Here is a 14,451-nt window from a genome sequence, read left to right on the forward strand (position 1 = left end):
CTAACTGTTTAAAGTGTTTTACCGTCATTCAAAAGCTTGCATACTTCTCACACCAACAAAAGAAGCTGGTCCAGTAAAACATATCCCTAGTAATAATTAAGGATTGCTCCCTTTCCTCTATTTTTTATACGACGATTAGTGAAGCCAACAGGATTATAGCTCTATGCTAATTTTTAAATCCATGTGATTAAAGACTCAAGGTCTATCATCACTATTCCCACAAGCTTAGTTCTAGATGTCATTGGAAAGTGCTCTGCTGGCTTCCTTTCGTCTACTTTGGAGTAGAGTTGGCCTGTAGTTTCATTTCTAACTGCTCCATCTCAAATGCTAACCAGGTAACAGTAGGTATTGAAATCATGGTATTTTGTGTGTTTGAAGGCGGCACAAGAACAAAACTATTTTTCCTTGAATGCATTTTTCTCAGCCACCACCAGAGGTCAGTGTGGCTCCATGTATATAACAAAGATTAGTACAAACCTAACTCATTGTAGAGAGGAAATAGTGTATGTGTGTGTTAAATCTTAAACAAGCAAAAAACTATAGCAAAAAAGATAATGACTAACTGCTCTCATTAAGATAGGACAAAATGGAAGAAGCCTCTAATGAAGGGGAAAAGAAAGTATGGAGTAAAATAAATAAATAGGGGAAGATGTAAAAGATCTCTAAAATCCTGAATAAGCTCTGTGCAGCAATATGACTGCATAGAATCCAAACCATGAAAAAGAATAAACATTTAGAGATAGTTTTCCTGGCGCATATCTCCCCTGCAGAGAGAAAATACAGTCCTGACATTCACATAAATTGAATATTTTAGTTGGAATTTGGCTAGGGAACTAATACAGTTGCCTAACATCTGAACAATTTTTTTAAAAGAATCCTTGCAATACTGCATGTAAGATTTATACAGTATTTATATGTGAAATTAAACTGTGCTGACAAGATTGCTTTATGTCTTTGGGAGATCAGATTTCAGTGCTCATAGAGAGCTACAGATTGGATGCTAACAGATTTCCATTACAAGTTCATCGGCAATCTCCATTAAATAAACATCAATCTTTGTGTGTGATGGTTCTGTTAAAGAGCAAGTATTATTAATGGCAACTCGGTTGAGCCAGACAGGCAATCATAACAAGTTTTTGTGTTGGTCATTTTCCTGTTGAAGTGAGACAAGCCATGAGATGTGTGTAACGGAGTAACATTCTGGGGAAAAGGAAGCAAAAATATGTTGAGACCAGCCACCAGCACTGAAGGGAGGTTCTGCATATGCAAGTGCTTCTTAAAGAAGCCTGGGGCGTTCTAGTTTGCCCAAGGCATGCTAACAAAGCATTCATACGGCAGCCCTTGAGCCTAGTTTTGATCCCAGAGGTATTACTGTACTAAGGTACTAACCTCATTTGTTTAAACTGACCTATTCCTGACATATAGCTGGGTAGATGAAATCAAAATTTACTCCACTGGTACAGAAGAGGACACTTAAGTTTTCCATCTGTTTCATTCAAGATCAATCAAACAAGACTTGCGCAGCAATCAGCGTAGCTGTTATAGTAAGTGCATTAACTAAAGTGAAGGAGACTTCCCAGCTGGCTTCCCTGCCCACTGCTGCCCCAAAATTCTGATTTCTAATTGCAAGTCCAGGAAACTTGTGAAGGTGATAGCAGGAATTCATTCTGTATTAGAAAAATATTTTTCTGGATTCAGATCAACCAAGCTAGACCAGTTCAGTTTCCACTAGGTTTGGATCCACAAAAGGTGCTGTTACTGCGAAATGTCATAGTAAGGGAAGGGGCAATGCAATATCCTGCTAGCACCTAAAATTAGGGCTCTGTCAGGTACCTGAGCAGAATAGATTTGTTCTGCCTAAATAGCAACCTTACAGAGAAGTTTTTAAAATTACCAGCTCACACAATACATCTGTCAGCCCAGCACTTAACAGTTATGAACCACTTTGCAGCTTGAGTAGAAAATCCTGCTGGTCATTCACTAGAAGGAAACGTTTCTCATGCTGGGCAACAAGGTGAGTGGTGAATTGCAAGACTGTCTTAATGCATCATATCCCAAGCCTAGACAAGAAATACGCCGTCTTTCCTTGCTGCCACTGTACCTTTTGAGACAGGTTGTGAACCCCCTTTTTCCTGTGCAAAACTGGCCTACTGCCTCTGTGACGAATCCTTCCGTAAACACCACTTTGGGGCAATGGTAAGCCTTGATACCATTTATTTTTCAAACCTGGCCATCCTCCACTCCTACCAAAGAACTAGAGCAAGTGCATTTAAAAGTGATTAAACATTGGCGCTACTGACAGCAACACACAAACACGCCCCACCCCCCACCCACTCTGCTCAGGGTGGCCCTTTCCGACTCCAGGACTGTGATGGTGCCTCAGGACCGTGATGGGCAGATCCATTCCAAACCTGAAAAAATAAGTTCCTGAGGAGCCACCCTCACCAAATGGCCCTTAAGTCAAACAAGAGTGCAATCAGAAACACCCGACTCCTCTTTTAAAGGTGTGTATCTTCCTCAAACACATCTCCCTCTTCGCCTGCCCGCTTGTTAATGAGGACATCCCAGCTCTCAGGTCCATTAACAGCTCCCCCACCATTCACACTTGGCTTCTTTTCTTGCATTTCTGATTGGCTGTCGCTGGCTACATCCAAGGTCGGATTGTCATGGCAGCCGTTCTCCACAAACCGTAGCTCCTCCCCATGTGACTGAAAAAGAAATGGGACAAACAAGATGCGAGAGAAAACGTTTATTTATTTATTTATTCAAAAGCCTGACGTTTAGGAAGGAAGGTAGGCAAATCAGGAAGCACTTCCTACAATCCTTCTCCATCCTTCGAAGAATAAGAGTTCAAGCCAGATGCCACACTGGGACTCACCATGTTCTTCATTTTGGGCAAGCGTCTCTGCCAGCAGTTGTAAATCAGTCCTGTTATAATGATGATGACACAGATTGAGCCAATAATGACCAGCACCACAAAAAGCTTTCCATAGTCACTATGGGTCTGGCTGGGACGTGACTGGCAACTTGAAGTAGTTGTGTAGTTCTGAATTCCAATCTAAAAGCAAAAATAGTTGCATTTGCAATCTGTTCTCAGGACTTTGTTGCATAAATTGCCTTCTTCAGAGGCAACTTGTTCTAGAAATCTTTTTAAGTGAATCACTGCAGTAAGATGTGATATTTTATCCCCGAAGATGACTAAGTCAAAAGGGATTATGAATACTGCATACCACAATAAACTCAAATCTTTGGTTACTGAAAATAAGACTCTTGGCCTGAGCTCTAGCACAGCGTAGCCCTGGGTGGGGACAATGAATGGAGGGCATATGTGTTTGGAGATGGAGGCAGTGTGTTGTAGGAGGAAATTCTGCTAGATTGTGGGGAATCAGGAATCGGTAACAAAAGATGGGGTGCATATTATGTTGGCAAAGAAGGAAGAGGCAGTTCTTCTTTTGATTTCTAAAAACAGGTTCTGAGGCTCAGGTCTGTGAGACAGATCATCCACTGGGGGCTCCTTTTAGCCCCTACCCTCCAATTTTGCTCCCAAAGAAGAGCCTTTCTAATGAGCCATCAGAATTGGCCGCCGTGGAATCAAGCAATAAGGCTTCTTGCTGAAGGGTTTTGGTGTTCAAAGAAACTGATCAAAGGGGAGCCATTTTTTTTGAGTCTGCTGCTTATGCATTCCTACAGTGTAGGCAGACACATGTGGATCTCACCTGTAGAGAGTTCTGTGAACTCTGTAGGTAATTTCCAGCCCACAGATATCATTCCACTAGTCTCTGCCTTATACAGTGCAGAAGTAGTATGTGACATTTTCTGAACAATCAGAGCACAATACTGGGGGAAATGAATTCCTCCAGGCAGCAAGTCCATTGTTACTGTGATTATTGGGTGGAAAGTTACAGACATCAACTCATAGTGTTTGTGATTAAATTTGTTGCAAGTGGGAGCAAACCTCTTCTCAATGTCTAAAGCATTTTATGAGTCATTTCTTTTAGGGATATTTTTGTTTGTTCTTCCTTCAGTTCTTTTAAAGCTATGTTTATCTACTAATAAGATTTTTTTTTTTTGGTAAAGATGCAAACAGCAACACAGCTATCCAAATACAGTGAGGTTATTTCACACAAAATATATAGGATATCACTTCGATATCACTAAGAAGTCACTTGCGAGAATATTACACATTGGCTGATGTGATCATGCAGAAAGGCCCTCAGCCAATATCTAAGTTCTTGTGACCTTGATTAAAGTTCTATAGAGCTTCACATTTTCCATGTAAGATGGCACATTGGGTACAAAGCATGCCCAAGGACAATGTAAGGTCATATTTTCAAATGTGAAAGTTGAGCTGCTGCGAATAAGAAAACTATGAATCCCCGTGTACAGTGAATAGAAAAGATTAATAGGTTCACTATGCCTTCAAAAGAACCCACAGGCAACACCTTCAGAAAGCTCCAAGTGATTTTTGGTGTGACAGATGCAGAAAATCATTTCTGCATTTCTCTATGCTCTTCAGCAAGGACAAGCAGGATCTCAAAAGACTATAATGGTAACTTTTAAAAAGTGCACAGTGTAAACTGACAATCCACAGAATCAGTCATAGCTAACAGAAATTGGCATTTGATGACTCAGCAGTTACCAGACAGGAAAGAAGGGATTTCTGCGCTGAATGCTGAGCTGTCGCTATGCCTATTCCGGGCTCAGAGCCCAGCTAGGCTAGAGCATGGGGCTAATTTTCAAGGTGGGCAATTTAACTGCATTGTCTGCTGTGTGACTGAACAAGGTCTTACCTCAGCTAAGCTCCTCCGCATGTCACCTAGTGCCAGGAGAACATCATTTGTTGGGACAACTCCTAGAGGATGAAACACATGGGGGGGGGAATAGAAACATTAGTTCAATGTGCTCTTCTTTAACACACTTGCATTTCTGGAGAAGAAGAATACCTGTATTAAAGAATAATTTCCTGAGTATATAATAATACAGGATACACCTTTCAGAGCACTAAATCAATTTCAGAACTCAAGAGTATCAGCTACAATGTGTGTAAGCAGAGACAGATGAAGGAGAGGAATAAATGAATCCAGAAAGCAGGAAATATAAAATGCCTCCCTCCGCAAATCAGTGCTTCCACTTCAAATCTGATCTGCTGAATCCACTCTTTCCCCACTGATTGTTCCACTGCCAAATCTGACAGTACCTCAACCATAGCTTATGATTCTCAGAAATGTGGGAGGGTATCCCAGTGAAAATGATGGATGGCTTATCAGCTTTGCTTTCTTCCCAGACTGGCAATATCTGTAGTAGTGACCACACAGTGAAATGTCTAGAAAACCATTTGTCAGCTCTTACATGGCTTCCTTGTCAAACATGGTTATTTTCCCAGTCAGTTGGGTATAAGCCAAGGAGAATGTGGACAAGAAGAAGTGTGTTGAACTTCATCTCTTTTTCTGCGTCTTTTATACCAACTGATTGTCAATTTGTGGAGGAGATTACTTTAGTTCACAATATTGCTAAGGTCTATAATTTGACACATAGTCCCAGTTCAGGGAGCTGCCAAAATGACCAGTGATTACTACAGTGGCAAGCCCTTTTGATTACAGAGAAATGCCCTTGCCGAACGATTAATTTACATTCCACTGAAAATTCAATACCAACTGTATATGATTGGAAAAACAAATGGCTTTGTATCAATTGTGCAGAAAGTCATCATTTAATGAGGTAGTTTATTTAACAATGACTGTGATATACTTTTACGATCCTTTTTACCATTGGTAAATGTCTAGACTCAATCTTAGTGATTTGTATTAGAAAATGAAAAGTAAAATACCACATGATGTACAATTGTTTAAAAGTTGCTTCCCCCTCTTGTTTGTTTAAATAAAAAAAAATTAAAATAAGAAAGAAAGAAAGAAAGAAAGAAAGAAAGAAAGAAAGAAAGAAAGACAACAAATCTTCTTAGGCAAACAGATGAGACTATTCCAAGCTGCCCTGAGATAATTACCGTATTTTTCGCCCTATAGGACGCACCGTCCCATAAGGCGCACCTAGTTTTTTGGGGGGGAAATAAAGGGGGGGAAAATTATTTCCCCCCCAGGGCTTCCCCCGACCCCAGCCCCCAGAACAGGCAACTCTCCGCAAGCTGTGGGAGCCCAGCACCCGGCTCCCGCACTTTGCGGAGAGCTGCGCGAAGCCTGGGCGCGTTGAGCTCAGCGCGCCGAGGCTTCAGCATACAGCATACAGGCAACTCTCCGCAAGCCGGGCTCCCACGGCTTGCGGAGAGCTGCGCGAAGCCTGGAGAGCGAGATGGGTCGGTGCGCACCAACCCCTCTCGCTCTCCAGGCTTCAGCGAAAGCCTGCATTCGCCCCATAGGACGCACACACATTTCCCCTTCATTTTTGGAGGGGGGAAAGTGCATCCTATAGGGCGAAAAATATGATATTTTAGAATTCTAGAGATACTGCAACAGTTTTCTATCAAAGTTTTTTGCCACTTTCAGCAGCATAAGGAAAGCCACGCATGTTTCCAGGAAGAAGATTGCCCAGTTATAGACAAAATTTAATGGGGATCTAAACAACACCCTATGTCCTAGAGCATCCTAGGCTTATGGCAGCAAAGGAAGCACATTACTGTGTGTTGTTTCCATAGAGACAAAAGTGGACTGAGAAGCCCCAGGCCAAGAGGCATCGAGACACTATACAAGGATTCTCAGACTGAGTAGCAGCACTGGTGACTGCTTGGTCTCTCTCTGTACAAATCTCAAGAAAGGTAGCCACAGAGTGACTGAAATATTCTAAGTTGAGTAGCCTTGGAAGTAATCAACTTGGTGGGGGTAGCAAGGCGGAGAAGCTCTTCCTCTGCTCACCCACCACTGTGACAGTTCCACTGAACCAAGACATTGCATTTGGTGTGGCAATAATGGTGCCAGTTTTATTGAAATGTTGCCCATTGCAAATTTGAAATAATAAAGCATTAAGAATTATACATACATGCACACAGATACAGTGGTACCTCGGGTTACATACGCTTCAGGTTACAGACTCCGCTAACCCAGAAATAGTGCTTCAGGTTAAGAACTTTGCTTCAGGATGAGAACAGAAATTGTGTTCCGGCGGTACGGCAGGAGCGGGAGGCCCCATTAGCTAAAGTGGTGCTTCAGGTTAAGAACAGTTTCAGGTTAAGTACGGACCTCCGGAACGAATTAAGTGCTTAACCCGAGGTACCAATGTAGTTGCAGCTGCGTTTCAGTGGGGAAACACTGACATCATGTTCCACTGTTTTGCCCTACTAAAATGTTATGGGGGAGATTATAGAGAAAAAGTGACATGGGAGACTGCTTGTGGTGCCACTCATATATTAACCATAACATGTTCCAAACTTGCATACCCAATTGCCACTGCTTTGACAGCTAGCTATCCTCTCCCTGCTTGGATGCCTACTAGGCGTGAGCCTATCAATATGTCTTTGCAACTGGGTTTTTCTTAAAATAAGAAACTTCTGGCAACCACAGCACCATATAACTAAGGGAAGGGTGTTAGCTATCACATTCTAAAATCTTTTTTTGGCTAGCCACCCATAAACTGTTAGTTGTAAGAGTAGGTCATAGAATTGTAGAGCATGAGGGTCATAGAGTCCAACTTCCTGCAATGCAGGAATCTTTGCCCAACATGGGGCTCAAACCAACGACCTTCAGTCTCATGCTCTACCAACTGAGCCAAGGTGATTGCTTTAAGAATTTTAAAACTGTTTTTAAAAGGTTGTTTTTAACTGTTTTTATAATTTTTATTGTAATATTTTAGTACTGAAAATTTGCTCCTCTGGGCTCCTTTGGAGGAAAGTTGATATAAAAACTGAATAAATAATCATTATCAGCATAATAATTTTCTCTCTAAAGAAGTGGTAGCTATTTTAAATGCATCGAGTAGAGTTCAGAAACTTGGATGGAAAGACAAAAGTGTTATCTGTGAATAGAACTTCAGAGGTCACCCTAGGGAAGGAAATAAGAAGCAAACATGGAGGAAGAATGAGAAATAGCACACAAAGATTGGAGCCATTAAAGTACAGTGAGACATTCTTCAGCTCTTTTGCCCTTCCATAACAACTTACCATGTTCTCCAGCCAAGGTCATTAGCAGATGTTTGTCATTCTCATTGGGTTTGCTTAAGGAGATCAACCATTGGCCCTGCAATCCATTTTCATACCTGGAGAAAGCATCATCCACCAGTGCCAGCAACTGAAGGCCCCTCTCCACACGGAAGTCCTCCTGCAAAAAAGAACATTTGCCAGTCTCTTAAACAGAAGCAGATGCATCCCATTGAATGCAGAAACTCCTCCCACCCTACCAAACCTGTCAGCAGGGGGGAAAAGCCTGTAGGTTTGGGTGCAGGCTTTCAGGAAATGAGACCTAGGTCAGTCTCAAGGCCAAGCCTTTGGAGGATATCGGATAACAGCAATGACACTTTGCAGACCAAACCACTCCTTTACTACAATTCCCGTTTTCTTCCTGCAAACACATACTGTTCAAATCTTTTCTTCTTGTGCTCCCTAATAATGCCCTTGCGTGGTATGTCCATCTTGGTTGCTGCCATTTTCAAAATGCAGATTTACTTGCAACCCAGTTTCATAGTCCTAATTTCACCAAAAAATCATTTAATTCATTTCATACTATTTGGTTGCATAATCTTGGCTTCCTGTATGAAGAGAATTTATCTCATGAACCACCTTGAAGTTACATTTCAGGTGGCAATATTCCATTTTGATATAAAACCCATTTCTGTAATTGGAAAGTTTAAACTCTTACTTACTTACTTATAATTTAAGTTTTCCAGTTGCAGAAATGGGTTTTATATCAAAATGGAACATTGTCACCTGAAATGTTGGGGAGAAGGAAAATCAAATAGAAAACCAACAACTTTCCTCTTTTTCTTTTTTAAAAAACCCCACACAAAATCTTAAAAACTCAGCCCCCACTATAAGGAAAGAAATAGCATCACAGTAAATGTATAAGAATCCAGAGGTGCCTGATGCTTTGAGGTAAACAAGCAGGGGTCAGAAATCACTTGGATCCCATGTACATCTCCCACCGAGCTCCTTGGAGGAACAGAAAGATACAAAGAATAATAAAAGTGTTTATAAAAGTCCAGGGGCCTCATCATTCAGCTCAGATTGTAGGTCAAATAGGAATGGTCCTTTTCTACTGACATGATGCACATCGCTTGGCAGCACCTCTCCCACTTCTCCCTTTCTATTCTTGTTCAGTTGCTGTGCCAACCTAAAGGCCACCCAGATTATTAATACGAGCTAGTAGTGCTGGTTGCTATGGCAACCTCAAGCGCTCAGGGCAGGCATAGGCCTAATTGGGAAAGACAAGAAGGAGTCAGGCCTGAGTCACAAAGACCCATCAGCACCGCACCTCACAAGGCGAAGGTTATGGACGCCAGCTGAGGAAAACTTATCTTGCCACAGCCAGGCAAATAACCTGTCAAAAGGGGAATGGAGAGAGGACATAGGTGTTGAGGCCCCTCAGGGGCAACAAGCTTGGGGCCACACAACTATAACCATAGCATAAATGATGCCTCTCCAAGCAGCCACCCAACATGTCGATTAATAATAATAATTTACATTTCTATGCAACCCTTCATCCAAAGATCATAGGGTGAAACACAAAAATATATAACACAGCAATAAACAAAAACAGTAACCCCCACAGAAAAAGTTTAAAAGGTCTTGGGTTGTTTAATTAGCCAAAGACTTGGGAGAAGAGGAATATATCAGACAGCATGAGGATGGTGCTAAGAGCAGTTATATTCAGACAGAATAATGTACTTAGAAAGTAACTGAACAATTGTTTGATCGGATTTGGTGATCTTTAAAATGAAATTTCTATTGCCACTGGCTCCATATGACATGTACTGAAAAGATACAAATGCTCCATCTTTTAGACACCATCTTGATTTGAAGTTCATTCTGTTTTAGCCAGCAAGCCATGACTCCTTTCTGGTTATTCCATGTCTTTCCACCTCACCCCCTGGTTTTCCTTTTTCTCCTCCCCTCCAGCAGTCAAACAAATTCTGTTTAGCATATTCAGTTCTCCTTGGGCAGTTTTGGGAAGGGGGGCCAACTTCTACTTTTTCTCCACTTTTGCAAAGCTTGGGCTTCTCCAAAACCTGCTGCTACCTCTCTCCTGTGTGTATATATGCACTCTATGAACTGAGTTTTCTATTAGGATTGAGATATGATAACTGAGAAATAAGATATTTCATTTCAATCAAGCAGCTCAAAATCGGCGGCGGCCACAACCTTGGCAGAAAAGGCAGTTTAAACAGGACCCGCACCAATCTATTCAAGCTATTCTTCACAACCACGAGAACAAGAACTTCCCTACTTTAAAAAAACCTGAATATAGTCAGAGTTCTGTATATATGACTCATTTCTGTGGCAGGCTGCTAAATATGATATGCAGATTTCTAAGGCCCTTAAACACAGTAATAGTAGATTGCCAGGGAAAATAAAGCATGTCCACAATAAAATTGAAATACATTTCTGCTCTAGAGTGGGTTAGATAATGGGTGTTCTATTTTTAAAATTATGAAATACAGTTTTGACCTTCTCATTTTCACAATTTTTTAAAGGACTTCCTCACCGCTACTATAAAAAGAGAAAGGTTTCTCATAAACAGCTCCATCACACATTCTTATGAATGGAGATCTTTAACGGGAAAGAGACTTTAGATCATCAATTAACTGTAGCTTTATGGGATTGATGGAAGAGTAATGGATTAGAGGAATGTGTCTGGTTAACAGACACTAGATAGTAAACAAGATAACAGGGAAGCAAAAGAGGCACTTAAAGAAGATTTAGTGGCAGCAGGCTGGAACTCTGAACTACTCACACTGGGAATTGTTTGCTTTTATTACTAGCATCATTGATGACAGAAGCAACAATAAAGGAATACCTTAACCCTTTGGCGCAGAAGTGTGAATGTGTAAAAAAGAACATTATCTGATTTTTCTGTAACTACCAGAGAAAAATAAGCCAGGTTTCTTTCTATAACTATTAGAACAAAATTAGCTAAGTCTTAATAAGTTTAATGAGCCAGTTATTATAACCAGCCAAGTAAATAAACATTTTCTCTCTGTCTCTCACTACAGATACTTGGTTATCCTTCCATCATGTGAATTTAAAATTATCAGAAATGCCTGCAGAAGTTTCCTATTTTTTCTGAATCAACAGCTGATCACTATTTATTTTCTCTAACTAAAACTCTGCAAAAATAGAGCTCTAAGTTAACATCTCCTTTGTGGTTTAATAGTTTAAATTTATATAAACTTCAAATACTAGGTATCTACATAACCAGCCCCCTGGCGGGGACACAGGTGGCGCTGTGGGTTAAAGCCTCAGCGCCTAGGACTTGCTGATCGAAAGGTCGGCGGTTCGAATCCCTGCTGCGGGGTGCGCTCCCGCTGCTCGGTCCCAGCGCCTGCCAACCTAGCAGTTCGAAAGCACCTCCGGGTGCAAGTAGATAAATAGGGACCGCTTACAGCGGGAAGGTAAACGGCGTTTCCGTGTGCAGCTCTGGCTCGCCAGAGCAGCGATGTCACACTGGCCATGTGACCCGGAAGTGTCTCCGGACAGCGCTGGCCCCTGGCCTCTTAAGTGAGACGGGCGCCCAACCCCAGAGTCTGTCAAGACTGGCCCGTACGGGCAGGGGTACCTTTACCTTTACCTTTACCTTTACATAACCAGCCCCCAATAGGAGAAACAACTTTAAAATAATAGAAAAGAATAATAACCATATTTTTTCTCCTTCTGGATGGTTCAGGAAAAAAATGTCTGCTTGCTATTTTTAAAAAAAAATATTATTATTATTATTATTTTGTTATTAGTGTTACTGTTGTTTATCATCATAGTGTTATTTTAGTAATGTAATTCCAGTGGCTTCTGCCTACGTGTAAGCCCAAACACATAAATTGCTGGTTTTCATACAGGAGGCGATCCACCATTATTAATAAAAACTTCACTAGCTGAATAAGCTTGTAGCCCACCTAGCTAACTGCCCACCAATCTAGCAGTTCTCTCAAGTCTTTTAAGATTGTCATCCAAAGCCTTGCTCCAGGTGCTGTCACCATCTGAGGTGTGGAAGTTGGTGACTCCTCAACATTAGAATACCCTTCCCAAGGCTTGTCTGTCACCTATATGACACCTTTTGGGCACAAACATATTTGTTTCCCAAGGCTTTTAAGAATCATTAAAACCTGAAATTTTAAATGGTTTTATCTGAACTGAATTCTTAACTGATATGTCCTTTGCTGTTTTTATTTTGTATGTTTTCATATTATGAATATTGCATTTTATTTTATTTTTAGTATTTGTGAGCTACTGTGGTAATGAAGGTGCAGAATAAAAAACCATAAAAGTAAATAAATAAGCACAATAAGTTTAACTTGCTATGCCAGCTCAATCAGCCAGCAGTCGAGTTCGTTCACTCACCAGTTATGCTTACCCACCACCACTTAGTCAGTGTCTTGCCTTCTGGTCCACCTATGCCAAGGCATTAAGATAACCGAACATGTCTAGGTACGGATGGAGACTGGAGCAAGGGCCATATATTATTGGTTCATCTGGCTTAGGGTGGCCAGTGTGGTGCCTTCTTTTTAATACTGGACCACGACTCCTCTCATTGACCATGCTGATGAGGGTTGGAATCAAACAACATAAGGAAGGCACCACATTGGCTACCCCCAGAGCACTGGCACTTCTTTTTTTGTTTGACCATGGCAGCCATTTTGTGCTGGCACCCACAACACTTTTATCAGTATAGAAGTACAATCACCTCATTTTTAAATAACTTAAAAAAGCACTGGTTACCCCGATCCAGATCCTTGGGAGCTACTGTATAATAATGGTTAAGTCCAGCCAGGACTGGTCAAATGTTTTCTTGTGTATGTGTGTGAAAACACATGAAGATGAATTATGTCTTGTTTGTGTTTGCATTAAAACAAGAATATGCTTTTGTATGTTGCATGCCATTGTGCACAGGAAATACAAGATAGGTTGCTTGGATTCACAGATGGGCTTATTCCTCTTCTTAATATTCTGCTGTTGTATAAGAAGACTAAAGGCGAAGACAGAAATTCATTCTATGGGCACATAAAGACAGACATAAGAAACTGAAGTTGCTGTGCCCTGGAAGTATACTGACAGCACTGATGAAAGACAGACTTTCTCCCCTCCTGGTCAAAGCATAAGGTAAACCTTTGCAGCAGAGTTCATTTACACAGCATTTATTGGCTAACAGCTGTAGCCCTTCCTCCTGGGAGCTATTTAACAATGTTCTCAAATGGATTGTGCTTTAAAAAAAAGTGCCAGATGAACAGATAATTGTGTGAATTTTCAAGAAGCACCTTTTTAAAAAAGAAAGAAAAGCACAATGTAGGCTTTTAACTGCTCCAGGGAGGGGTCAGAAGGGACTACAACTGTAAGCCAATCTGCACTGCATGCAGTCACATCTGCAACTAATTGTACATATATTGTGAAGATGGGAATAATCTGCAGCAACTGTTATTTGCAGGTACATAAGCACCTTAAAGTTTGGAGTCCTGTGGTTTGGAGTTGGTATATCAACTATTCTACACATTATGTTTACTGGAATGTTTGCTTTGCTTGACAAAAACAGAATCTTACTGCATATTAGCCTAAATTAGTTATCTGGTCATGCCTATCAAATATCTCCTCTGGCAGCATCAGGGTATTATTTTATACTCCCAGATGTGACATCATTGTAATTACCTAGAAAGACAAGTTGCAGGGTTGCTTCTCACAGAACTCTCAAGTCTCAGTTAAGTGTCACGTATGAGATGTGAGAAAGCCAAGATCCACGTCTCTGTTTCAGAGACCTAATCAACATCAAAATTTCAAAAAGCCTGATCCATGTATTCCCAGAGGTGTGTATTTGCCACTTCCTCAAGGCTGGATCCCATGCTACTCCACTAAGATACAGATGACTATGGCTGCAATCCTATGCACATTTATTTGGCAACAAAACCCTACTAAGTTAATGGGACTTCCTTCCATGTAAAAATTCACTTGGAGTTGCTAGTATCAATAACTTATTATTCTAGTACTTGTTCACAGTGCATTGAATGTTGGCCATCTGGATTTAGCTTTAAAGAAAAGAGGACAGAAATGTAGTAAATAATGTTAATAAAAAAACAAGCCACTCACGCAGTCAATGTTGTCAGACATGTTCAAGATTATGTAATTTTTGCCTGCCAGGTTGCTCCAGTCCTTGCAGGTCACCTGAAAAACACAAACAGAGAACTCCATGAATTTAGCAGGAAATTATTTGGGAAGTAGTATAAACCAGTGAAGATATGAAACTGCCTTGTGCTTCTAGAACACTTGTCCAACTGGCAGCATAATTCCAAGGTCTCATGCTGAAACCATGAGGAGTC

At 41.0% G+C, this 14,451-nt stretch overlaps 1 protein-coding gene across 2 annotated transcripts in view; it reads right to left on the minus strand.

The window, feature by feature from the left end:
• Positions 1 to 261: 261 nt before the first annotated feature.
• PODXL2 (podocalyxin like 2) overlaps positions 262 to 14,451 on the minus strand; it is a 54,084-nt gene continuing 39,894 nt past the window's right edge. For both annotated transcript variants that reach the window (XM_081900468.1, XM_081900469.1), the window contains exons 4-8: positions 14,222 to 14,296; positions 8,105 to 8,261; positions 4,791 to 4,852; positions 2,879 to 3,058; positions 262 to 2,708 (exon numbers count right to left, since the gene is read on the minus strand). In XM_081900468.1, the coding sequence (XP_081756594.1) occupies positions 2,499 to 2,708; positions 2,879 to 3,058; positions 4,791 to 4,852; positions 8,105 to 8,261; positions 14,222 to 14,296 (684 nt within the window). In that variant the 3' untranslated portion in view covers positions 262 to 2,498. The remainder of the gene's footprint in view (positions 2,709 to 2,878; positions 3,059 to 4,790; positions 4,853 to 8,104; positions 8,262 to 14,221; positions 14,297 to 14,451) is intronic.

This window comes from Podarcis melisellensis, assembly GCF_964234715.1.
Source record: "Podarcis melisellensis genome assembly, chromosome: 2".
In the NCBI taxonomy this organism is placed as follows: Eukaryota; Metazoa; Chordata; class Lepidosauria; order Squamata; family Lacertidae; genus Podarcis; species Podarcis melisellensis.